This window comes from Jaculus jaculus, chromosome 5, assembly GCF_020740685.1.
Source record: "Jaculus jaculus isolate mJacJac1 chromosome 5, mJacJac1.mat.Y.cur, whole genome shotgun sequence".
Classification (NCBI taxonomy): Eukaryota; Metazoa; Chordata; class Mammalia; order Rodentia; family Dipodidae; genus Jaculus; species Jaculus jaculus.
In genome coordinates, this window is record NC_059106.1 from 107,501,429 (window position 1) to 107,528,474 (window position 27,046).

The following is a 27,046-nucleotide window of genomic DNA, read 5'->3' on the forward strand; positions in this document are numbered from 1 at the left end:
TTTAGCCAGACAGCAGCAGATGTTACATCCTTAGGGCTCATGACTGGGCAGTTGGTTTACACCATGATAGATGTGTCACTATTGCACCCGTTGGCTCATTTGGCCTGGCTGGCAAAATATAAGGTTTGCAGTGTCCACTGTTGAGTATCTTCACTGGTGATTTATCTTTCTCCCATTGAACTGCATGCAGCATGGCTTTTTCCAGCTTTCTGTCAGTTTGGTCTACATGGAGGAGGTTATCAGCTCAGTTCCAGCAGGATTTCTCAGTGGCCTTTCAGCCCAAGTATGTGGAGTCTTCAGCAATAAGGTCTTACCATCTATTACTGGTGGGAAACCAAGAGCCTTGGCAATGGCCTGTAATGTTTTGGGGGCATTGGGGACCTCCCTGGCCAACAGCTCACTGGAAGGTATCCCATCCCTGGCACTGAAAATTTTCTAGTAACAATCTATGGCTCTTAAGTGTTCCATTGTCCAAAAAGTTGGATTCCATATGATTTATTTGTATCCTCTTAGACAAATCTTTTTTTTTTTTTTTTTTGAGATGGTGTCATGTATCCTAGGCTTGCCTTGTTATTGCTATATAGGGAGACTGTCTTTGATTTTTTCTTGTGTGTGAGAAAGCTCATTATAATCTTTGATGTTGATGGGAAGACATATTAAAGATTAGGGCAGAAATTAAAGAAATAGAAGCAAAAAAAATCTAAAGAATCAATGAAGCAAAGAGTTGGTTCTTTGAAAGAATAAACAAGATTGATAAACTCTTAGCAAATCTGACCAAAAGAAAGAGAGAAGAGACACAAATTAATAAAATTAGAGATGAAAAAGGCACCATTACAACAGATACCAAAGAAATTCAAAAAGACATATTTTAAGAACATATACTCCATTAAGTTTGAAAAATTGACAGAAATAGATGACTTCCTAGATTTATATTACCAACCAAAATTAAATCAGGATGAGAAAAACCATTTCAATAGACAACAACTATGAAGATCCGAGCAGTTATAAAAAAATCTCCCAAATGTTTATGCCCAGATTAATTCACTGGTGAATTTCACCAGACTTTCATGGAAGAACTAACATCAATGCTTCTCAAACTTTTGCATAAAATAAAAAAGGAAGGAATCCTACCAAACTCCTTCTATGAAACCAGCATCACCCTGATACCCAAATCAGACAATAAAAGAACAGAAAAAGAAAATTACCGACCAATCTCCCTCATGAACATAGATGCAAAAATTCTCAGCAAAATATTGGCAAACAGAATACAAGAATATATCAGAAAGATCATTTCCCCCAACCAAGTAGGCTTTATCCCAGAGATGCAGGGATGGTTCAACATATGCAAATTAATAAATGTAATACATTATGTAAATAAACTAAAGGACAAAAATCACATGATCATTTCATTAAATGCAGAAAAGGCATCTGACAAAATCCAACATCCCTTCATGGTAAAAGTCCTAAAGAAACGGGGAATAGAAGGAGCATATCTCAACATAATAAAGGCTATTTATGAAAAACCTACAGCCAACACAATACTAAATGGAGGAAAACTTGAAGCTTTTCCAATAAAATCAGGAACAAGACAAGGGTTTCCACTGTCCCCACTTTTATTTAATATACTACTGGAAGTCTTAGCTATAGCAATAAAGGAAGAGACGCACATAAAAGGGTTGCAAATTGTAATAATTATCATTATTTCAGATGATATGATTCTGTACATAAAGGACCCTAAAGACTAGCAGCAAACTGTTAGTGCTGATAAACACTTATAGCAATACAACATAAACTGACAGAAATTCCTATATGCTAACAATAAGCATGCAGAGGATGAAATCAGGGAATCACTCCCCTTCACAATTTCCTCAAAAATAAATAAAGTACCTTGGAATAAACCTAATTAAGGAAGTGAAGGATCTGTACAATGAAAACATTCCAGAGAAAATTTGCAGAAGACACTTGGAAATGGAAAGACATCCCTTGTTCTTGGATGGGAAGAAGCAATATTGCGAAAATGTAAATCTTACCAAAAGCCATCTACACATTTAATTCAATTCCCATCAAAATTACAATGGCATTCTTCACAGAAATAGAAAAAAAACAATCCTCAAATTCATCTGGAAGCACAAAAATCCTTGAGTAGCCAAAAAAATTTTGACCAACATAAATAAGTCTGGCAGTGTCACTATACATGATTTTAAGCTATACTAGACCCATCGTAACAAAAACAGCACAGTACTAGCACAAAGACCCTATTCCTGAATTCTCCACATGCTTTTTCTGCACGTGCTCGCGCGCACACACACAGGCGCGCGGGTGGAGGGGGGGAGGGAGAGAGGCAAATAAAGTTTTAAAATCGCATCATCTTAGTAATCTTGATGCTACTAAAGTTTATACCCAGTTTCTCCACTCCATTCTAGAATGAGAATAAAATTCACTGTACAGCTTGTGTTTGGCTGTAACGATCCTGTACTGTTCTGTTCTAAAATCTTCACTCCATGTTATAACCCACAGCGTCACATAGTCTTCAGAAAAATCAAAGCTGATAGCCGCTCAACAGCCCACTGAGCGAGCCTCTGCCATTTGCCGCTGAAGCAGCCTCTTGGAAGCGGCCCCCGCAGCTCAGCGTGAGAAGCTGTGCCGCGCTCCCAGAGTGAGCTGAAGCGGGCTGCGCCGTCGCACCACGCCGCCCTGAGATTCTCGCTGCCTGCACTGCTTAGGGTGCCTGCAAATGCCAGACTAGGAAATACCCTGACTTTACTCAAAACTCACTGTGTGCCAGGCAACTAATAGGGGTGGGAATGGAGCAGTGATTCAACCTGAGAGTGTCAAGCAGGCGCCCCATTTAGTGAGATGAATACTTCCCTGAAGAAGTCTGATGTAAGTTGTTAGATGCTGGGTGTGGTGACGTGCACCTGTCATTCCAGCACTTGGAAGGTGAAGGCAGGATTAAAAATTAGATTAGTTCTGCTGCCACCTCCCCAGCATAGATAGCTAACCTTTAAGCTCATTTATGTGTGTGCTCATGCGTGCATGGTGTGCGTGCTTGTGCAGGGGCACGCCAGCACCTCTGTCTGCTAGAAAAGAACAGATGCTTGAAGCACCTTTTCCGATGTCTGGCTTACATGAGTGACTTGGAAATTGAACCTGGGCCGCCATTTTCCCAACTCCAAGAAAATAAAATTTTGAAAAAAGCAAGTTAGGCAAATTGGAAAAATGTTTCCTAGCTGGGTGTGGTGGCACACACCTTTCATCCCAACACTTGGGAGGCAGACATGGGAGGATCCTCGTGAGCTCCAGGCCACCCTGAGAATGAATAGTGAATTCCAGGTCAGCCTGGGGTAGAGAAAGACTTTACCTCTAAAAACAAAACAAAAACCACACAGAAAAAAAAACCAAACAAAGAAAAGTACAAAAATCAAAAAATGTTTCTTATGTTTTCTTTAAGCGTTCATGTGGTGGCACTTCCCTGGGAGGCCACTAGAGGGCAGGCCTGTCCTACTTCCCGGGATAGTAACCACCATCCCAAATTCCAAAGGCAGCCTGCAAGTCATAAGAAGCTACCTATCTGGCACCTGCGTGATGACAAAAAATCTCTCTCATTTCCTTTCACTCAAATTTGGCTTCCCAGATTTGGGGCCTGCCATTGGGCCTAGTACCTTCTTTGAACACACCATTCCCGGACCGCTGAGACCCAAGGAGAAAAGGACCAGGTTCCTACCCTTTAGAGGGCGGTCCAGGTTCATCCGAGAAGGTTCAGGAGTCTCAAACAGGTTTTGAATGCCTGATCTGAATGGGCCAGGAGCAGCCCTTCGTCATGAAGCTCACAGTTGGTGTGTATGTATGTGAGGATAGAGAAGAAAACAATGTGAAGGAGATGACAAGCCCTATGAAGAAAACCATCTAGAATGACGGCGCTGGGCGTGATGGGCTGGAATAATAATAATAGTAATTATAATTAACTTTTTAAAGGTATCTTTGAAAAATCTTATCTATTTATTTGAGAGAGAGAAAGGCAAATAGAGAATGGGCATGCCAGGGTTTATAGCCACTGAAAACAAAACAAAACAAAAACACCTCCAATCGCATGTGCCACCTTGTGCTTACAGGAGTCTTAGGGGATGGAAACTGGGGTCCTTCGGTTTTGCAGGCAAGTGCCTTAACCACTAAGCCATCTCTCTAGCTCTATTTTAACTTTTTTTTTCAAGGTAGGGTCTTACTCTCTAGCCCAGGCTGACTTGTGGGCTTGAACTCACAGCAATCCTCCTATCTCTGCCTCCCTAGTGCTAGGATGGAAGGCGTGCACCACCACACCCGGCTCTAGTAAAATTTTTTTTTATTGACAGCTTCTGCAATTATAGACAATAAACCATGATAATTCCCTCCTCACCTCCATTTCCCCCCTCACAAATCCATCCTCCATCATAATACCTCCCCCTCTCAATTAGTCTTTTATTTTTATTTTTAAAAATATTTTACTTATTTATGAGGTGGCGGGGGGTGGGTGGGGAGGGAGGAAGGGAAGGATTATGGAAGCACCAGGGCTTTTAGCCACTGCATCCAAACTCCAAACTCCAGAGAGAGGCAGGCACCACCTTGTGCATCTGGTTTATGTGGGTACCAGATAATTAAACCTGGGTCCTTAGGTTTCACAGGCAAGCACCTTAACCACTAAACCATCTCTCCAGCCCTCTCTTTTATTTTGATGCCATCATCTTTTCTTCCTGTTATGAGGATCTTGTGTAGGTAGCCAAGCACTGTGAGATCATGGATATTCAGGTCATTTTGTCTGGAAGATTGCATTGTAAGCAATCCCACCCTTCCTCCGGCTCTTATATTTTTTCCACCGCCTCTTCTGCAATGGACCCTGAGCCTTGGAAGGTGTCTCAGTGCTGAACACTCCACCCTCACTTCTTCTCAGCACTATGGTGCCTTTTGAGTCTTCCCAGTGGTCACTGCCTTCTGAAAGAAAAGCTTTTCTAACCAAAAGTGTGAGCAGTATTAACATTAGTAGAGCAGCATAAACATTAAGAAAAATGCTTACAGAGGAGGAGACTGGTGGGTATAATACACGTATTTAGCCAGACAACAGCAGGGTAAAGCTGCAAACATGGACTTGAGAGAAACTGAGGCTTTTTTAAATTAAATATTATTTATTTATTTGAGAGAGAAGGAGGGAGGGAGAGAGAATGAGAATGAGAATGGGTGTGCCAGGGCCTCCAGCCACTGCAATCAAACTCCAGATGAATGTGCCACCTTGTGCATATGGCTTACATGGGTCCTGGGGAATCAAACCTGGGTCCTTTGGCTTTGCAGGCAAACACCTTAACTGCTAAGCCATCTCTTCAGCCAGAAACTGAGGCTTTTAAAGACAGATTAGAGTAAAGATGGTGGCACAAGGAAAGTAGAATCTAGGAGCTTGTGTGGGGAAACTTGGGAAGAGCCCACACATGGTAGATTCAGAAACCAGAGGAAAATCATGCATGTAATCAAAAGGAAAAGTTACCCCAAAGTATAAAGCAGAGAAAAGTAGAAAAGCCATCCAAACCAAGGAATAGCTTTATGCTCTGCCCCTACCCCAAGCAAGGCTGGGTGAGGGGGAAGCTGGGCTCATGTGTGTCCTTGTGGCCTGAGCTAAAAGAGGTAGGCAGGCCAAGCAGGGAAACAGAGCACAGCTGACCTGAGCTGAGCAGAGCAGAGGGCAGTCCACAGTGGGAAGAAGACAGTAGCCTTTACAGGTAAGGGAGAGATTGGATTGGTTTGTAGACAAGGAGGACAGAGCCTGGAGCCGGTCCATTTGGCCTGTCCTTCCAAGTAGTGCGCTAGACTGTAGACGACAGGGGGCCCTGTAGATAGGTCTCTATCTATGAGTTCCATTTATGTGCTGGTATCTCATGGTTCTCTGTACCTCAAGCCTAACTGAGACTGCTTAGAAAAAGCTAGCTTTCTCTTATCCCCCTTCAATACCATTTTCCATCTTTTCACCCTAAGATAGTGTCTTTTATGGAGAAGTGAGTTTCTTGGAGGCAACAAACAGCAGGATCCTTTCTTTTTTGTTTTGTTTTTGTTTTTCCAGGTAGGGTATTGCTTTAATTCAGGCTGACCTAGAATTCACTATTTAGTCTCAGGGTAGCCTTGAATTCACAGCAATCTTCCTACCTTTGCATCCTAAGTGCTGGGATTAAAGGTATGCACCACCATGCCCAGCTGATCCTCTTTTAAAAATATATTTAATTAGGGGCTGGAGAGATGGCTTAGTAGTTAAGGCACTTGATTACAAAACCTAAGGACCCAGGTTTGATTCTCCACATCTCATGTTAGCCAGATGCACATCATGGCACATGCATCTAGAGTTCGTTTGCAGTGACTAGAGGCCCTGATGCTCCCATTCTTTCTCTTTCCCTCTGTCTCTAATACATACATATATAGATGTATATGTATATGTATGTATGTGTGTATGTGTGCATATATATATGTATATGTATGTATGTAATTTATTTATTTGAGAGAGAGAGAAAGGGGCAGAGGCAGAGAGAGAGAGACTGAGAGAGGATTGGCACACCAGGGCCTCCTGCCACTGCAGACGAACTCCAGATGCGTCCACCCTCTTGTGCATCTGGCTTATGTGGGTCCTGGAGAATCGAATTGGGGTTCTTAGGCTTCACAAACAAATGCCTTAACCACTAAGTCATCTCTCCAGCCCTGGATAAAGTAATCTTGATTGACAGTTGTTATCTTTCAGAATTTGGAATACATCATTCCAAGGCCCTCTGGCTTTTAAAGTTTGTGTTGAGTAATCTGCTGTTATCCTGATAGGCTTGCTTGTATAAGTGACTTGATGTTTCTTTCTAACTGATTTCAATATATTTTCTTTGGTTTGTGTGTTTAGTAGTTTAATTATAATATGGCAAGGAGAGGATCTTTTCTGGTTTTGTCTGTTTGGTGTTCTAAAGGCTTCCTATATCTGTATGTCTCCTTTTTCATTTGAGGGAGATTTTCTTGTATGATTTTGTTGAAAATAGCTGCTATGCCTTTGGAGTGAAATTCTTCTCCTACCATAGCCTGAATTTGTTTAGGTTTTGGTTTATTGAGGTAGGGTCTCACTTTAGCCCAGGCTAACTTGGAATTCACTTTGTAGTCTCAGGGTGACCTTGAACTCACAATGATCCTCCTGGGACACTCTGCCTTTTGAGTGCTGGGGTTAAAGGCATGTGCCACCATACCTGGTGTACCCTGAATTTTTATGTTTATTCTCTTCACTATGTCCCAAATGTCTTGAAATTATCATTCATACCTTTCTGTTAGATTGTTTTTCTCTTTGTTGGACTTTTCTAGATCAGCCACCTTTTCTTCTAGTTTAGATACTGTGTCCTCTCCTTGATCCTTTCTGTTGGTGAGATTTTCTACAGTTTTTTATTTGACTGTGTTTTTCATTTCTAGTCTTTTGATTGGCTTTTTTCAGTATTTCTATTTCCTTATGTCTTATATTGACCTCCTTATTTCATTAAGTTGGTTTACTGTGTTCTCCTTCAGGAGTTTGTTTTACTCTTTGGTTTTTGATTTCTTTGAATATAGTTATAATCATTTTTTGAATTCTTTGTCAGCAGTTCATCTAAATCAGTTCTCACTGAAGTCCATTTTTGATGGATTTATAATTTTTGGTGGAATTATATCGTCTTGATTCTTTGTGTTGCATGTATTATATTGTAGAGGAATTTTCTTCTTGGGTTAATTTGATGCTTGAGTTTTCTTTTTTTTTGAATTTTTATTATTTTATTTTTTATATTTTTAAAATTTTTATTAGCATTTTCCATGATTATAAAAAAATTATCCCATGTTAATTCCCCCCCCCCACTTTCTCCTTTGAAATTTCATTCTCCATCATATTACCTCCCCATCACAATCATTGTACTTATATATGCACAATATCAACCTATTATGTACCCTCCTCCCTTCCTTTCTCTTCCCTTTATGTTTCCCTTTTAACTCACTGGCCTCTGCTACTGCGTATTTTCATTCTCACCCAGAAGCCCAGTCATCTGTAGCTAGGATCACATATGAGAGAGAACATGCAGCGCTTGGCTTCTGGGCCTGGGTTACCTCACTTAGTATAATCCTTTCCAGGTCCATCCATTTTCCTGCAAATTTCATAACTTCATTTTTCTTTACCACTGAGTAGAACTCCATTGTATAAATGTGCCACATCTTCATTATCCACTCATCAGTTGAGGGACATCTAGACTGCTTCCGTTTCCCAGCTATTATAAATTGAGCTGCAATAAACATGGTTGAGCACGTACTTCTAAGGAAATGAGATGAGTCCTTTGGATATATGCCTAGGAGTGCTATAGCTGGGTCATATGGTAGATCAATCATTAGCTGTTTTAGGAACCTCCACACTGATTTCCACAATGGCTGGACCAGATTGCATTCCCACCAGCAGTGTAGAAGGGTTCCTCTTTTTCCACATCCCCGCCAACATTTATGATCATTTGTTTTCATGATGGTGGCCAATCTGACAGGAGTGAGATGGAATCTCAATGTAGTTTTAATCTGCATTTCCCTGATGACTAGTGACGTAGAACATTTTTTTAGATGCTTATATGCCATTTGTATTTCTTCCTTTGACTATGCTCTATTTAGCTCAATAGCCCATTTTTTGATTGGCTTGTTTGATTCTTTATTATTTAACTTTTTGAGTTCTTTGTATATCCTAGATATTAATCCTCTATCAGATATATAGCTGGCGAAGATTTTTTTCCCATTCTGTAGGTTGCCTCTCTGCTTTTTTCACTATGTCCTTTGCAGTGCAAAATCTTTGTGATTTCATGAGGTCCCAGTGATTAATCTGTGGTTTTATTGCCTGAGCAATTGGGGTTGTATTCAGAAAGTCTTTGCCAAGACCAATATGTTGAAGGGTTTCCCCTACTTTTTCCTCTAGCAGTTTCAGAGTTTCAGGTCTGATGTTAAGGTCTTTAATCCATTTGGACTTAATTCTTGTGCATGGCAAGAGAGAAGAATCTATTTTCATCCTTCTGCAGATATATATCCAGTTTTCCCAACACCATTTGCTGAAGAGGCTGTCTTTTCTCCAATGAGTATTTTTGGCATTTTTATCAAATATCAGGTGGCTAAGTTACTTGGGCTTACATCTGGGTCCTCTATTCTGTTCCACTGATCTACATGTCTGTTTTTGTGCCAGTACCACACTGTTTTTGTTACTATGGCTCTGTAGTATAGGTTGCCACCAGCCTTATTTTTGTTGCTCAGTATTATTTTAGATATTCGAGGTTTTTTGTGATTCCAAATGAATTTCTGGATTTTTTTTTCTATTTCTATGAAGAAAGCTTTTGGAATTTTGATAGGGATTGCATTCAATGTGTAGATTGCTTTTGGTAAGATTGCCATTTTCACAATATTGATTCTTCCAATCCAGGAACAGGGGATGTTCCTCCACTTTCTAGTGTCTTCTGCAATTTCTCGCTTGAGTGTTTTAAAGTTCTCATTGTAGAGATTCTTTACTTCCTTGGTTAGGTTTATTCCAAGGTACATTATTTTTTTTGATGCAATTGTGAATGGGAGTGATTCTCTGATTTCATCCTCTGTGTGTTTGTTGTTAGCATATATGAAGGCTACTGATTTCTGTGTATTTATTTTGTATCCTGCTACATGGCTGTAGGTTTTGATCAGCTCTAACAGTTTGCTAGTAGAATTTTTAGGGTCCTTTATGTATAGAATCATGTCATCTGCAAATAATGATAACTGGATCTCTTCCTTTCCAATTGGTATCCCTTTTATGTGTGTCTCTTACCTTATTGCTATGGCTAAGACTTCCAGAATTATATTAAATAAAAGTGGGGACAGTGGACACCCTTGTCTTATTCCTGATTTTAGTGGAAAAGCTTCCAGTTTTTCCCCATGTAGTAATATGTTGGCTGTAGGCTTGTCATAAATAGCTTTTATTATATTGAGATATGTTCCTTCTATTCCCAGTCTCTGTAGGACTTTTATCATGAAGGGATGTTGGATTTTTGTCAAATGCTTTCTCTGCATCCAATGAGATGATCATGTGATTTTAGTCCTTCAACCCGTTTATATAATGTATTACATTTATAGATTTGCGTGTATCGAACCATCCCTGCATCTCTGGGATAAAGCCTACTTGGTCAGGGTGAATGTTCTTTTTGATATACTCTTGTATTCTGTTTGCCAATATTTTGTTGAGAATTTTTGCATCTATGTTCATGAGGGCGATTGGTCTGTAGTTTTCTTTTTTTGTTCTATCTTTGCCTGGTTTTGGTATCAGGGTGATGCTGGCCTCATAGAAGGAGTTTGGTAGAATTCCTTCTTTTTCTATTTCCTGGAAAAGCTTAAGAAGCAATGGTGTTAACTCTTCCTTAAAGGTCTGGTAAAATTCAGCAGTGAATCCATCTGGGCTGGGGCTTTTCTTAGTTGGGAGATTATTGATAACTGTTCGGATCTCCATGTTTGTTATAGGTCTATTTAAGTGATTAATCTCATTTTGATTTAATTTAGGTAGGTCATATAAATCAAGGAAATCATCCATGTCTTTCAGATTTTCATACTTTGTGGAGTATATGCTTTTATAGTATGTCTCTATGATTTTTTGAATTTCTCTGGAATCTGTTGTGATGTTACCTTGTTCATCTCTGATTTTATTATTTTGTGTCTCTTCTCTCTTTCTTTTGGTCAGATTTGCTAAGGGTTTATCAATCTTGTTTATCCTTTCAAAGAACCAACTCTTCGTTTCATTAATTTTTGGATTTTTTTTTGTTTCTATTTCATTAATTTCTGCCCTAATTTTTTTTTTTTTTTTTCCAAGGTAGGGTCTCACTCTTGTCCAGGCTGACCTGGAATTAACTCTGTAGTCTCAGGGTGGCCTTGTACTTATAGCGATCCTCCTACCTCTGCCTCCTGAGTGCTGGGATTAAAGGCGTGCGCCACCACACCCAGCTCTAATCTTTATTACTTCTTCCCACCTACTGATTTTTGGTTTGCCTTGTTCTTCTTTTTCCAAGGCTTTAAGGTGAAGCATTAGGTCGTTTACTTGTGACCTTTCTAATTTCTTAATGTAGGCACTTAAGGCTATAAATTTACCTCTTAGAACTGCCTTCATTTTATCCCAGAGATTTTGATATGTTGTGTTCACATTATCGTTTGACTCTATAAATTTTTTGATTTCCTTCTTGATTTCTTCATTGACCCATTCATCATTTAGTAGTGTATTGTTTAGTTTCCATGATTTTGTGTATGCTCTATAGCCTTTCTTGCTACTGATTTGTAGTTTAATTCCATTGTGGTCAGATAGAATGCAAGGAATTATTTCAATTTTCCTGAATTTGTTGAGATTTGCTTTGTGTCCTAATATATGGTCTATTTTAGAGAATGTTCCATGTGCTGCTGAAAAGAATGTATATTCTGCAGCCTTTGGATGAAATGTCCTATATATAACTGTTAGGTCCATTCCTTCTATGATCTTATTTAGTCCAGATGCCTCTCTGTTTATTTTTTCCTGGGATGACCTGTCAATTTTGGAGAGTGGGGTGTTAAAGTCACCCGCCACCACTGTGTTTGGTGTTATCTGTGACCTTAGTTCTAATAGTGTTTGTTTGATGAATTTGGGAGCCCCCATGTTAGGTACATATATGTTTAGGATTGTAATGTCCTCCTGTTGGAGTATGCCCTTAATTAATATAAAGTGACCTTCCTTATCTTTCTTGACTAACGTTGGACTAAAGTCTACCTTGTCAGATATTAGGATAGCAGCCCCTGCTTGTTTTCTAGGCCCATTTGCTTGAAACACCGTCTTCCAGCCTTTCACCCTAAGATAATGTCTATCCTTTGTAGAAAGGTGAGTTTCTTGGAGACAATAAATTGTAGGGTCCTGCTTTTTAACCCTGTCTGTGAACCTATGTCTTTTCGTTGGGGCATTGATGCTATTTGTATTAAGAGATATTATTGAAAGGTGTGTATTTATGTTTGCCATGTTTCTTTTTTTTTTGTGGTTCTGGTTCAACATGTGCTCTCTTGTGTTAACTAGTATTTGAGTATTGCTTGTTTTCTCTAGGTTCCTTATATGTGTGCTTTTCCTTTTCTTCAGCATGGAAGATTCTATCAAGTATTTTCTGTAGAGCTGGTTTTGTCTTCAAATACTCCTTTAACCTGCTTTTGTCATGGAATGTCCTTATTTCTCCATCTATTTGAATGGATAGCTTGCAGGATAAAGTAACCTTGGTTGATAGTTGTTATCTTTCAGAACTTGGATTTTTCTCTCTAACTGCTTTCAATTTTTTTCTTTGGTTTGTGTGTTTGGAAGTTTGATTATAATATGGCGAGGAGAGGTTCTTTCCACGTTTTGTCTGGCTGGGGTTATAAAGGCTTCCTGTATCTGCATTGGCACCTCTTTCCCAATTTGGGGGAAATTTTCTTCTATGATTTTGTTGAAGATGCCTACTATGCCTTTGGAGTGGAATTCTTCTCCTACTATGCCCTGAATTCTTTTTTTTTTTTTTTAAAGATTTTATTTTTATTTATTTATTGGAGACACACACACACACACACACACAGAGTGGGCATGCCAGGGCCTCTAGCCACTGCAGACAAACTCCAGATGTATGTGGGACCTGGAGAATTGAACCTGGGTCCTTAGGCTTTGCAGGCATGTGTCTTAACCATTAAGTCATCTCTCCAGTCCCTGAATTCTTATATTTGATCTTTTCATAGTGTCCTGAATATCTTGAAATTCCCATTCATACTTTCCTATAAGTTTGTCTTTCTCTTTGTTGGACTGTATTAGATCTGCCACCTGGTCTTCTAGCTTAGATATTCTGTCCTTTCCTTCATCCATTCTACTGGTGAGATTTTCTACAGAGGTTTTTATTTCATTAACTGTGTTCTTCATTGCTAGTAATTCTGACTGTTTTTTCTTTATTATTTCTATTTCCTTATTTATGTCTTGTATTGCCTTCTTTATATCATTAAATTGGTGTCCTGCATCTTCTTTGATTTCTTTTATTTCCTCTTTAAGTTCCTCTTTGACTCCTTTGATTTGTTCTCTAACTTCTTTGAACATATTTACAATCATCCTTTTGAAATCTTTCTCAGGCATTTCCTCTAACTCGTTCTCACTGGAGGTCATTTCTGATGTATTAATACTTTTAGGTGGATTTGTATCATCTTGCTTTTTAGTATTTCTTGTGTTATAATATATATATATATGCATCTTGGATTAAGTTAATGCTTGGATTTTCTATCTAGCTGGGTATTCTTAGCTCTGTCAATTGATTTGATGTTATATATTTTCAGGGCCAACTGCTCTTGATTTGGCTGATTCCCTCAGTGGTATGGGACCCATAGCTGGAACTGGGAAACAAGTCAGAACCATATCCAAACATAAGCCTACTCTCTAATATCAAGCTACCGTCAATCATGGGCTACAAGAGGGTCTACACCTATTAAATTCTCTATAAAAATGTAAGGGTTATCTCATTTGTCCTGGTGCTAACCTACTTTCTGTTGCGGAATCTGCTTCTCTTTTTCAGATAGATGTAGATCCTAAGGAGAGAGCCACCCCATCATACCTCAATAGGGCCCTGGCTGAAACTAAGAAAAATTGGCGAAACAAGCAAGGGTACTGTTTTCCTGATGAACTGGATACCAACACAAGGGGGAAAGAGATCAACACAGAGAAAAATCAACTCCTACCAAATCAGAGAGCCAGAGCCTCAGAGGCCCCCAATACCTCACCATTGAAGCAGACCAAAAATGAACCCAACATGGCTCAGGGAAATTTTGCGGAAGAGGGGGCAGAAAGAATGTCAGAGCCACATGTTGGGTCATGATATACAGAGTCATTTATCTTACCCATAACTGTGGGCTAACTGCACAATGCATGACCCATATACCTCAACAAGGAGGGGCCAAGGGGAGGGGATAGGTCATGGATGAGCCTAATAATGGTACCAAACTGACTGTATTTACTGAATACAAAACTATTTAATTTAAAAAATTTTTTTGATTGAGATGGGGAGGTAATATGATGGAGAATGGAATCTCAAAGGGTTAAGTGTCGGGGGGGAGGGAGGGAATTACCATGGGATATTTTTTTATAATCATGGAAAATGTTAATAAAAATTTTAAAAAAATTTTAAAAAGGATATGAGCTAAAGAAATGAAGGAGTCTTCCAGACACTAGGTGGCCATGGTGTTCATGACTTCACAGTGGCTGAAACTACCTGTACAGACTTATATAATAGGAGGGAAAATGAGGATATCAAAGTAGAAGGGAGATTAGTTGGAAAGAAGAAGGGACTCATCGGAGGGCAGGTTTGGGAGGGGAAACTGGATGGAGGGAGGAGATTATGATCATGGTATATTGTCTATATCATAGAAATTTTCAATAAAAAGTTTTAAAAAAAGAAAAGCCTGATGGTCTGGTCTTGATTGCCCAGCACCTATGTAAAGCCAGATGCACAAAGTGGAGCAAGCGTCTGGAGTTCATATGCAGTGAAAAGAGGCCCTGGTGTGCCCATGCTCGCTGTTTCCCTGTCTCTCTTTCTCTCCCCCTCTCTTTTCTTGCAAATAAATAAATAAATAATATTAAAAACAAAAAAAATTATTGCCAGTATGTTGGCACACACCTTTAATCCCAGCACCCAGGAAACAGAGGTAAAAGGATTACTGTGAGTTTGAGGCAGCCTGGGTCTACAGAATGAGATCCAGGTCAACCTTGGCTAGAAAAAACAAGCAAACAAACAAGGAGCTGTTAGGTAGTTTAGGGTGACTGGGCCCCAAAAGTGAAAATCAGAAATGTCCTTAAGTTTACCCTTGTAATCTTTACTTTACTAGAGATCAAGAGAAGGATCTCCATTGGGCGTGGTGGCGCACACCTTTAGTCCCAACACTTGGCCCCAAAACTTTGGATTCATAGCTGGCCTCTTCTTCTTCTTTTTTTTTTTTTCTTTTATACTTATTTTCAAGGAGAGAGATAGAAAGAGAGAGAGAGAGAATGGTCATGCCAGGACCTCTAGCCACTGCAAATGCATTCCAGATGCATGGGCCACTTTGTACATCTGGCTTTATGTGAGTACTGCAGAATAGTACCCTGGAATTAGAATTTTTTTTTTTGCATTTTTAATTAGTTTTCTATTCAGCAAATACTGGAAGTTTGGTACCATTATTAGACTCATCTGTGACCTACCCCCTCCCCACTGGCCCCTCCTTGTTGAGGTATATGGGTCATGCATTGTGCAGTTAGCCCACAGTTATCAGTACGATAAATGTCTCTGCATATCTTGACCCAACATGTGGCTCTGACATTCTTTCCACCCCCTCTACCACAAAATTTCCCTGAGCCACATTGGGTTCATTTTTGGTCTGCTTCAGTGATGAGGTGTTGGGGACCTCTGAGGCTCTGGCTCTCTGATTTGGTAGGAGTTGATTTTTCTCTGTGTTGGTCTCCTTCCCCCTTGTTCTGGTATCCGGTACATCAGGAAACCAGCACCCTTGCTTGTTTTGCCAATTTTCCTTAGTTTCAGCCAGGGCCTATTGAGGTATGATGGGGTGGCTCTCTCCTTAGGATCTACATCTATCTGAAAAAGAGAAGCAGATTCTCCAACGGAGAGTACGTTAGCTCCAGGACAAATGAAATAACCCTTACTTTTTTTTTTTTTTAATAGAGAGTTTATAGAGAGTTTAATAGGTAGCCCATGATTGATGGTAGCTTGATATTGGAGAGAGGGCTTATGTTTGGATATGGTTCTGACTTGTTTCCCAGCTCCAGCTAAGGGTCCCGTATCACTGAGGGGATCCGTTAGCCAAATCAAGACCAGTTGGTTCCCCACCATGGCTGTGTGCCACTATTGCACTTGTGTGGGCATCACAACCGGTTATTTGTTGCTAAGTAGGTTAGACCATGAGTTGCTTGGACAGATATTGGTCATTTCCCCCAGTCGCCCATGTAGCATCTTCTGGCACTAGATAAGATGACTGTCTGGGGACTGACTCTCTCCTGGCTTCCAGCCATGCTATTCCAATTTATGTGTCAGCTGCATATGGTTGGACATTAGATTTTGTAGGCAAGTGCCTTAACCATTCCACAATCTCTCCAGCCTATGGCTGGCTTCTTCCTGAGCCAGCCCCTAGTCCACACCACTCAGCCCGCACTCTGCCTCAGCTGCACTGAAGGTAAGGCCCACCAAAAGAAGGTTATAAGCAGCCGCTTACCAGGTGGGCACAGCTTTTTGGTGGCTGTTCATCTCTCCTGAACTCCCAGGTTTCTGTCCCAGTAAACCTCCCCTCATCTCAGCCTGGCTCACGGACCACACAGGTATGTCCAGTTTCTTATATCCTGAATAAAATGTAATAAAATGTAACATTCTATAAATTATCCTTCTCAATCTGGTTTATCCAATTCTTTAGTTAAAAACAGACATGAACTCAGGATTTTGGGCTAGAGTATTATTTCTTTTCTTTTTAAAAATATATTTTATTTATTTATTTTTATTTGAGAGAGAGAGAGTGAGAGAAAGGGCATGTCAGGGCTTCCAGCTGCTGCAAACAAACTCCAGACGCATGCACCACCTTGTGCATTTGGCTTACCTGGGTCCTAGAAAATCAAACCTGGATGCTTTGGCTTTGCAGGCAAACGCCTTGACTCCCAAACTATCTCTCCAGCCCCTCAAGTATTATTTCTAAAACCCCAGAACTCCGTTACAAGATAAGGGCAGTCTGCCATTCCAGGTCCATGATGTATGTCACTTTAAATGTGGGGTAAGGCACTGGTTGGTCCATGATGTATCCAGTACTGTTCAGAAAAGCCCATCCAGCCAGCCCAGTGGTGGAAAAATTTCACTTTGGCCAGGAGGGAGAAAGTGTTTTTTTTTTTTTTTAAATTTTATTTATTTATTTATTTGAGAGCGACAGACACAGAGAGAAAGACAGGTAGAGGGAGAGAGAGAGAATGGGCGCGCCAGGGCTTCCAGCCTCTGCAAACGAACTCCAGACGCGTGCGCCCCCTTGTGCATCTGGCTAACGTGGGACCTGGGGAACCGAGCCTCGAACCGGGGTCCTTAGGCTTCACAGGCAAGCGCTTAACCGCTACGCCATCTTTCCAGCCCGAGAAAGTGTTTTTTGCCATATTGGGTTAGAATAGTTACCTGTAAAGGGCCTTTTTCCCCATTATCCTGCCTAGTGTTTCACTAGTATGTAATACCCGACTCCCTGCCTCCTCCCAAAAAAAATACATCTGGGGAGATGGTTCAGTGGTTGAAGGAGCTTGCTTGCAAACCCAGCTTGCCTGGGTTCAATTCCCTAGTTACATATACAGAGCTGAATAGGTATTCATTTGCTACTGAAAGAAACCCTGGTTTCCAGACACACACACACTCAAATAAAATTTTAAATTATTATTATTTTTTTAATGAGGCTGGAGAGATGGCTTGGTTGGTAAAGTGCTTGTTGGCAAGCCCGAGGACCTAGGAGCCAGCTAAAAGCAGAAAGTGGTTGTACCATGGAGGTGGAAGATATGAGCATCCCTTAGGATATGAGCACCCTGGGGCTTGCTGAATCTAACTGAATCTAATTGTGCTCTGGGTTTAGTATAAAAGGCTCTAACTCAAAAAATAAGTTGGAGGCTAGGGAGATGGCTCAGCAACAAAGGTGCTTGAAAACCCGCTGGCTCAAGTTCAACTCCCCCAACACCCATGTAAAGCTAGACATAATGTGTTACACACTTATCTGTGATCTTAATGTGCCTATAGTGGAGCCAGAAGAATGCAGAAATTGGGGCACATAGTGAGTTTCAGTTCAGCTTGGGCTGGAGTGAGACCCTGCCCCTAAATACCACCACTATCAACAGAAAGCATTATATGTTTATTTTGGAAAATAGAAACTGCTAGAACCAGAAAGTCTCCATTGTTGGACTCTGACTGTCATTTCACTGTAAATCTTGGTTTTCCAGAATGACCCAGACACTATCTGGAAGTCTCCCATCCTGGCCTTCCCCTCTTCCTCCAGCCCCTGATCTCTTTGCATCCATTGCCTTGCTCTGGCTGTCATAGTGACTGAAACCTTCATCGGTCTCCAGGCACCGGGCTCTGGGGCCTTTGTCTCCACCACTACTCCAGGAGTGCGGCAGGCTGAGGGCTGTGGGCACCAGGACAAATGGCTCTCCTGCCTCTGATGCGCAGAGAGAAAGCGGTGCTTTCCTGAGACCCAGCCCCTGCCAAGCCCTGCTCCCCACCAACTCCATCAGAGAAATCTGCCTCTGAGAGAAAGACGAGCAGCTTTCCCCCTCAGATCCTCAGGCTTTCTGAAATTGGAGAGGAGATTGAGATGCCATGACTCCTCACTGAGCAGCCCCTGCCTCTGCAGGTGAGAGCCTCTGCTCTGTGCCTCTGTGACTGTGACAGGGACCAGCATCCCTGAAGCAGAGGGTCAGGCCACTACCCATTTTGGTGACCAGTCACCACAGACCTTTCATCCTACTGAGGTGACTTGCCAGTCAGTAAATGTCCTTTCCTCTGGGCAAGTCAGACTTTTTTTTTGGTCTTTTTGAGGCAGTGTCTCACTCTAGCTCAAGCTAACCTGGAATTTACTTTGTAGACCAGGCTTTGAGTAATGGTTTGCCTCCTATTTCAGTCTCCTGAGTGCTGGGATTTGAGACATGAGCCACCATACCTGGGGACAATCAAGATTTTTCAGGGCAACTTATCAATGATTTTTTAGAAAATGCACTGGCTCACACACTGAGTCATAGACACAGTCAGTGTGGCTCTGAGAGTTACCCATACCCCACCTGGATATAGAACATTTTCATGACTCCAAAATGTTTTCTGGTGTCTATTTCTTGTCCATCCCTGTCACCACACTGGAGGCAAATATTCACTGTTTTTCTTCAAGGCTACATACTACCCCAAGTTTAAGTCCAGCCTGGGCTACATAGTCAGTAGTAATTTAGTCAGGGTTATAGTGTGAGATTTGTCTCAAAGCAAGCAAACAAACAAATACCCAGAGGGAAAAAGAAAAACCAAAATGACTGCATATAAATGAATCCATGCAGGCTGACCTCATCTGTCTTCTCCCATCATGTTATTACAAGTATCTGCACTTTTTTTTTTTATAATCAGAAACTCAGTTTATTTTGAATAAACCACTCAACTTTGAGCAGATGACATTGCCTCAATTAACTTTTCTCTGAAGAAAAACAAAGATCTGGTAAATTCATGAAAACACTGTTTTTCCTCTATCCTTTGCAGGGAAAAAAAAAATTCCACCTGCCCTTTCCCATCTTCCTGATGTTAAACAAAGGACAGCCACTGGAAGCACGGCAGGCAGCTCTCCACAGGTCAAGCACTCAGCTACAGTGTGGCCAGAGCCTCCCGCAGCTCTGATGGTCACTGTCACGGCTGGGTATTAGGAGAGATCATGGCAACTCTGCAGTCCAGAAAACACCCAAGGGGGATTTAGGCTGCAACTATGGTCATGTGTCATGGTGGTGCTGCAGAAAGGACTTGATGGAAAGGTAAAAGCATCAAACACCAGGATATTCCATGTGCCAACACAGCGTTCACCCCTGGGCCCTGCAGCAGGCACTCTCCAATTGGCTCCCCACTGTTCTTCTGGGTGCATTCACTACACACCTAACTTGTTCCACCCCCCAGTCTTCCCCTTGCTGGAGACAAAATCTGAGGAGGTGAAAGGTAACAGCTGGCCATATACCCCAAGAGTCACAGCTGTCACTCGTCTTCAAGAATGACTCAATTTTACTGTTTACATGGTACCTGGGAAATTGCTGACTGGAGGTGAAAAATGTATGAATATCAAAGAATCTGCATTGTAATTGTCACAGACTTCCCTATAGGCTCTCCTAGAGATCAAGGAGGCCCTGTCAAGTATAGACAGCTCTGCCAGTCTCAGAGGGGAGGCACTGAACAAAACCACAGAAACCCCAGAGATCACAGATCTAACTTGTCAAAGGCCTACAGGACCAGGTTCAAGACAGGAAGGACACGAGGCAAGCAGCTTATTCCCTTGCGCGTGGCTATCAAGAGCTGGTGCTTGCCCTGGCCAGCCCCTTCTAGTGCAGGAACAGAGATCACAACAAGGCTTCTCCTGGCCTTAAACTTGCAGACCCTAAAGAGGGGTCTTCTGACAGCTGGAACTAGGCAAAGGCAAGCCCACCCCACCCCACAGCAGCTTCTGGACATATTCCAGGTTAACATAAAAATAACTTGTGCAAACCTAGCTCTTAAGCCATGAAGGCCAAAACCCTTGGAAGGGCGATGCTGAACTCTGACCCTGATGCTTGTGAGAATGCAGTAAGACAGAATCACATATGCCACATGTGACCTGGCCAAAGTTATACCACTTGTTGAATACCGGAACAAAAGGAGGGACCAAGGAAAAGCAAATTTATTTGGGAGAACAATTCTCTTCAAAGGTGGAACTCTATCTTTGAGACAAAAGGAAGCACCACGCTGAGCCAGCACTCCCTAGTCTAGACGCATCGGCCCACCTCCGTTCTGTTGGGAGGAATGGCCTCAGTAGCCAGACTCCGGTAAACTACACTTTCCAGAATAAAGATGAGCTCACAGAAGACCCTGTTCTATATTCTCCTTGCTGCCCAGCTAAGGCAAGAGGCACAGTGTGACTCTGTGCTCAGTTCCCCACCATCTGCCAACTGTACTCTACCCTTGGGACTCCAGCTGTGGCCAAACATGTGATGCTGGAAAACAAAGGTCACCCCAGGGCTCCTTGCAGTACAGTCTGGGGCTAGCTGGGTGGGCAGCGCTGTGTTACATTCTAAGTAAAATAGCTAGAGGGGAAAACACTCCAATGCCAATTTATTTTTTCAAAAGGACTCTGTGTTATCCTATGTTTGCCTTTTTTTCTTTTTATAATTGTACAACCTTTGAAAATTATGTAAGTTGTGATGATCTAATACTATTAATAGCCATTCAGAAAAAAAAAAAAAGTTCCCTCCCTCCCAACAGCCATCCAGGGCAATTAAAAGTCCTTTGCAATAGGCCAATTCAACATGGCCTCTACCCTGGTAGAAACAAAAAGCAAAAAGATGAGAAGAAAACAAGTTGACTAAGGTGTGTTGCCAGTGTCTCTCAGGAGTGGGGCCCTGGCTGTCGCCGGGGTTGTGAAGGCGAGCCTGCAGCATGCAGTATGGCAGCGGGGAGATCTCGCAGCTACGTCTTTCTTCCCCAGCACGTTCGTGTCCCAACTTAGGTGTCATGAAAATCCTTCAGCAGGGTTCTCCTTCGCTGCTCTGCTATGTGCATCTGGTTCTCCAAATCCCCTCTGTCATAACTGTCTGCACGCTCCACTTTCCATGAAAGGTTTTCAATCTCAGCCTCCAGCTGAGCCTGCTGGTATTCAAACAGCTTCTTCCTGGGGCCAGACTCCATGTAGTACGCATATGGGTAGGTGTATTGCAGGGTATATCGGCACTTGGCCAACAGTTTGGCAGCATTCTGTAGGTACTGCCAGTCGATCCAAGTCCCCAGATTGTTCATAACCCTCTCCTGAATCTTCTCATGAATACGCTGGTATGTCTGTGCCTCTAGTTGCAAGCTTTTATTGTGGTTTTCCCACCTCTCGAAGTAGAACAGATACTTCTTGAGGGCCTCCCTGGCCTGGGCTTGCTGGCTCTGGTTGACAATATCAGGATTCTCCTTGTACCGACTACACTCATAGTACTCACTGCCATGTGTTTTCCAATCTCCTAGACACATCCAGCAGAAATCATGTTTACTCTTGGAGCATTGCATGTGATTGCAGCCTCCATTCTTCTCAATGCAGATGTTACACTTGGGACAGTCTTTAGTGTGAGCACTAATGTAGTTGGCCGTTTCAGAGTCATCTGCACACTTTGTGAGCCATTTCCGGATTGTGGCACAGTCTGTGAGGGCGTGATACATGACGACACTTGAAACAGAAAACCTCGTTGCACCGATTGCACTGCACTCCGCGAGCTCTAGGCTCCTGTACCCGAATAACCATGGGGCAGTCTGCACCAGGGCACAGCTGAAGCTGGTAATGACTCTCCACATAGTCCCTAAAGAGGTAGCGCCTGTATTTGTCTCTCAATTCTTCATTGGGAAGCAATGGAAACACAAAGTCCTCTGGTGTACGGAGTGGACAGTCCTGAGCCATACAGGAGACTCCTACACCGACACCTTCCTTGACAAGTACTGAGCAGTGCTGCTCCCAGCAGCTTCGCAAAATTGGTGTTGGCAGGCCAGAGACAGTAGATTTTCCTTCCGCACAAACTGCATACACACTGCACACTGGTGAGGGGGGTGGGCTGTGGAGACATGTTTGGATGGATTAGGCTGAACTCGAGCCTCAACGAGCAGCTGAGCAGAATTAGACTTGTATCTGTCCAGTATCTCTGAAACTTGCCAGTGGAAGTTAACTAATATGAGTTTTGCAGCTGAATGAGATACCTTTAGTACAGAGGCTAAGCTGGTCATGTGCTCATTGAGGGCACCCTCGGATTCCTTATAGGTCAAACAAGTGAACTGATACTCCTCAGGATCAAAGGCATCAGCCCCCTGCTGCTCCACATCACTGGATACTCCCACATAGTAGTCCTCTATATCCTCCGGGTCCTCTTCTTCTTCTTCCTCCTCCTCCTCCTCCTCTTCCTCCTCACAATTTGGATCATAGTCCTCTTCATTGCTGTCAGATCCCTGGCTATTCATGTCCACAGACATCTTAACATCCAGCCAAACTTCAGATCAGGAAAGCGTTGCTTCTTCCCCTTCCCCCCAAATCTTTATCACTTTCTTGTATGCATTAGTGTTTCTGTCTTCTGTAATTTTTGAAGATATTTCAAGCAGATGTCATCCAAATGGTCTGTCATATGAATTCCATCGGGAGCCGCGGCTCCGCGGCCGCACGGCCCGGCACGGCGCACACCAGCTCGGGCCGGGCCCCGACAGTCGGCGTCGCGGGGCTGCGGCGGCGGAGGAAGAGGAGGAGATGACGAAGGCGGGGTGCGGAGGGGCTGGAGGGGGAGGGAAGGCGGGAGGGAGGGAGGGAGGGAAACCGTATCTGCACTTTTGAGGTAGGGTCTCACTCTAGCTCAGACTGACTTGGAATTCACTATGTAGTCTCAGGCTGGCTTTGAACTCTCAGCAATCCTCCTACCTCTGCCTCTCGAGCACTGGGATTAAAGGTGAGCCCCACCACACCTGGCTTTTCATTGTTCCCTTCCATTGCTGAGTAGCATTCTGTTCTATAACAGCCCATTTATTTACTGATATACATTAAGTTGTTCCCAGGTTGTGACTATTCTGAATAAAGCTGCCATAAGCAGTCCTGAACTGTAGAAGAAAGACTTTTGTGGGTATAGAACTTTTCTTTTCTTTTGGGCAAAATGGCCAGATTCTATGATGCACCTGGCCACTTAGCTCAGTTGGTTAGAGCATGGTGCAAAAGACTAGATCCTATGACCTGTAACCCTAGCACCAGGGAGGCTGAGGCAGGAAGCATAATTGGAATACAAGAGTTCAAGCTGCCTATCACCATAAATATCAATGTGCAGAGACAGGAACAAAATGTAATCTTTAAGTTGTGCTTAAAAACATTTTGTATATTTGCAAGCAGAGAGAGGCAGAGAGAGACATGGAGAGAGGGAGAGAGAGAGAGAGAAAGAAAGACAGACAGACAGACAGAGAATGGGCATGGCAGGGTCTCCAGCCACTGCAAACAAACTCCAGATGCACATGCCACTTTGTGCATCTGGCTATGTGGGTACTGGGGAATGAAATTCAGGTCATTAGGCTTTGCAGGCAAGTGCCTTAACCTTGGAGCCCTCTCTTCCAGCCCTTACGTTGGGCTTTTCAGAGCCTGCCATCTGGAAGGCAGTGGATGAACACTGGAGGATGTCTTTAGCATCTCATCTCCACTTAGCAGGTTTTATAGGAAAGGAGTCTGAGGCAGCCCATCATTCCTGAGCATAGCTATGCCCCTCTTGCCTGTGGCTTTCTCATTATCATCCCTTGCCCTCTCCCAGCATTCTCTGGCTATGGGTGTTCAGGCTCTTTTTGGAATGCTAAGTCCAATAAGTGTCTGCTGGTATCAACTCTGTTCCTCCTGTAAGTGCCCCTGGCCTGGAGTGTTAACTTAGAACAAGCAGTTAACAGTGTGTATGTACTAAGCTATTAATCCCAGATATGTGCAGATTCCTTTCTAAAATATGGAACACAAAGTGTCCCTATACACCCTGCCCCTATCCTCTATTAGAAGATTGCTATGAATTTGAGGCCAGATTGGACTCTACACAGTGAGTTCAAGAGCTATTCATAGCAATACTCTGTTTCAGAAAAAGAGACAGAGGGAACTGAGCGTGGCAGAGCAGACCTGTATTTCCATCGTTTGAGAGGTGAAGGCAGGATCAGAGGCTTAAAGCTATTCTTAGTTATAGTGAGTTTGAGGCCAGCTTGGGTTACACAAAACCCTGTCTCAAAACAAACATACAAACAAACAAGAATTAAGAAACTGCCAGACTACTTTCCATGGCACTTGACCATTGAACATTTCTTACCAGCAGACCAGAAAGATTCCAATTTTTCTACATCCTTGCTGGTTTTTCTCTCTCTTTTTAAAAATTTATTTTATTTTATTTTATTTTATTTTTGATTTTTCAAGGTTGGGTCTCACTCTAGCCCAGGCTGACCTGGAATTCACTATGGAGTCTCAGGGTGGCCTCGAACTCACGGCAATCCTCCTACCTCTGCCTCCCAAGTGCTGGGATTAAAGGCGTGCGCCACCACGCCCGGCTTAAAATTTATTTTTAAATGTCACTTTTTTTTTTTTTTTTTTTGGTTTTTCAAGGTAGGGTTTCACTCTAGCCCAGGCTGACCTGGAATTCACTGTAGTCTCAGGGTGGCCTCAAGCTCACAGCAATCCTCCTACCTCTGCCTCCCAAGTGCTGGGATTAAAGGCGTGTGCCACCACACCCAGTGGAAATATATTTTTTAATTCATTTTATTTAATTGGCCAGGCCTGGTGGCACACGCCTTTTTGTTGTTGTTGTTGTTTATTTTTATTTATTTATTTGAGAGTGACAGAGAGAGAGAGAGACAGAGACAGAGAGAGAGACAGAGAGCAAGCGAGAGAATGGGCGCGCCAGGGTTTCCAGCCACTGCAAACGAACTCCAGATGCGTGTGCCCCCTTGTGCATCTGGCTAACATGGGTCCTGGGGAATCAAGCCTCGAACTGGGGTTCTTAGGCTTCACAGGCAAGCACTTAACCACTAAGCCAACTCTCCAGCCCAATTCATATTTTTTTATGAGACACAGAGAGAGAATTGGCATCCCAGGACCTCTAGCCACTGAAATTAAACTCCAGATGCATGTTCTACCTTAGCATCTGGCTAATATGGGTTCTAGGGAGTCAAACCTGGGTTCTTAGACTTCACAGGCAAATGCCATAACCATTAAGCCATCTCTCCAGCCCCCAAATCATAATTCTTAATAAAACAAGGAAATTGGGGCCAGACATGGTGGCACACACCTTTAATCCCAGCATTTGGGAGACAGAGGTAGGAGGATCACCAAAGAATATATTGGTATGTGCCACATGCACTTGGGAAGCAGAAATAAGATCAAGAGTTCAATGTCATCTTTGGCTAGATAGAAAGACCAAGAACAAGCTGGGCGTGGTGGCTCATGCCTTTAATCCCAGCACTTGAGAGGCAGAGGTAGGAGAATTGCCATGAGTTGAAGGCTAGCCTGAGACTGAATTCCAGGACAGGCTGGGCTACAGCAAAACCCTACCTCGAAAAATTAAAACTAAATTAAAAGCTAGGTGTGGTGGTGCACGCCTTTAATTCCAGCACTTGGGAGGCAGAGGTTGGTGGATCACCATGAGTTTGAGTTTGAATTTACATAGTAAATTCCAGGTCAGCCTGGGCTAGAGTGTATATGTGTGTGTGTGTATTTCCAGGATGACCTTGATAAAGAACAAGAGACAGAAGTTGACTAGGCAGTTTAGGATAGCAGGGCTCCCCAAACGAAGGTTATTTTTTTTTTCTCTTGGCTAAAAGAGATTGGAAATGTCCTTGAACCTGTAGGAGGTATGGTGGTTGATTCAGGTGTCTCCCATAAACTATGTGCTCTGAATGCTAGGTCCCCAGCTGGTGGCAATTTGGGAATTGGAGCCTCCTGGAGGCAGTGTGTTGTTGGGGGTGGGCTTCCCTTGCCAGTGTTGTTGGCCAAGAGGTAATGTCCACCTTCTGCTCATGCCATCATTTTCCTCTGTCTTGTAAGCCAAACTAAACCCTTTTCTCCCACAAGCTGCTTTTGGTTGGGTGTTTTTTGCCAGTAGCTATGAAGATAACTGCAATGGGGATTATAGGGGATGGGGAGGTGTCTGTTTCTTTCTTATTTCTTTTTCTGTACCAGAGTTCCCTGCAGCTTCCACATTGCTAGAGGCCAAAAATGCCAAAAGGGAGGGTCTGAAAAGGAAGGGACTGGATTTTCTTTCTTTCTTTCTTTCTTTCTTTCTTTCTTTCTTTCTTTCTTTCTTCTTTCTTTCTTTCTTTCTTTCTTTCTTTCTTTCTTTCTTTCTTTCTTTCTTTCTTCCTCCCTTCCTCCCTTCCTCCCTCCCTTCCTTCCTTCCTTCCTTCCTTCCTTCCTTCCTTTCTTTCTTTCTTTCTTTCTTTCTTCCTCCCTTCCTCCCTCCCTCCCTCCCTCCCTTCCTTCCTTCCTTCCTTCCTTCCTTCCTTCCTTCCTTCCTTCCTTCCTTCCTTCCTTCCTTTCTTTCTTTCTTTTGAGGCAAGCCAACAGACTGAACTTTTTTTGTGTGTGAGAGAGTGAGAGCAAGAGAGAAGAGCAAGAGCGAGAGAGCGAGAGAGAGCGAGAGAGAGAGAGAGAATTGGCATGCCAGGATCTCCAGCCACTGTAATCAAACTCTAGACACATGTGCCACCAACTTGCACACTTGCTTCACCTCAGTGTCTGGCTTACATGGGATCTGGAGAGTCAAACATGGGTCCTTAGG

At 42.6% G+C, this 27,046-nt stretch overlaps 1 protein-coding gene across 1 annotated transcript; it reads right to left on the bottom strand.

Moving 5' to 3' along the window:
- Positions 1–20,576: 20,576 nt before the first annotated feature.
- On the bottom strand, positions 20,577–22,908 carry LOC123460765 (E3 ubiquitin-protein ligase ARIH2-like). The gene is given in 3 exon segments (XM_045149840.1): positions 20,577–21,954; positions 21,956–22,253; positions 22,256–22,908. Coding segments are annotated over 3 exon segments (1,491 nt in total). The 5' UTR covers positions 22,752–22,908; the 3' UTR covers positions 20,577–21,257.
- Between the last annotated feature and the right edge of the window lie 4,138 nt (positions 22,909–27,046).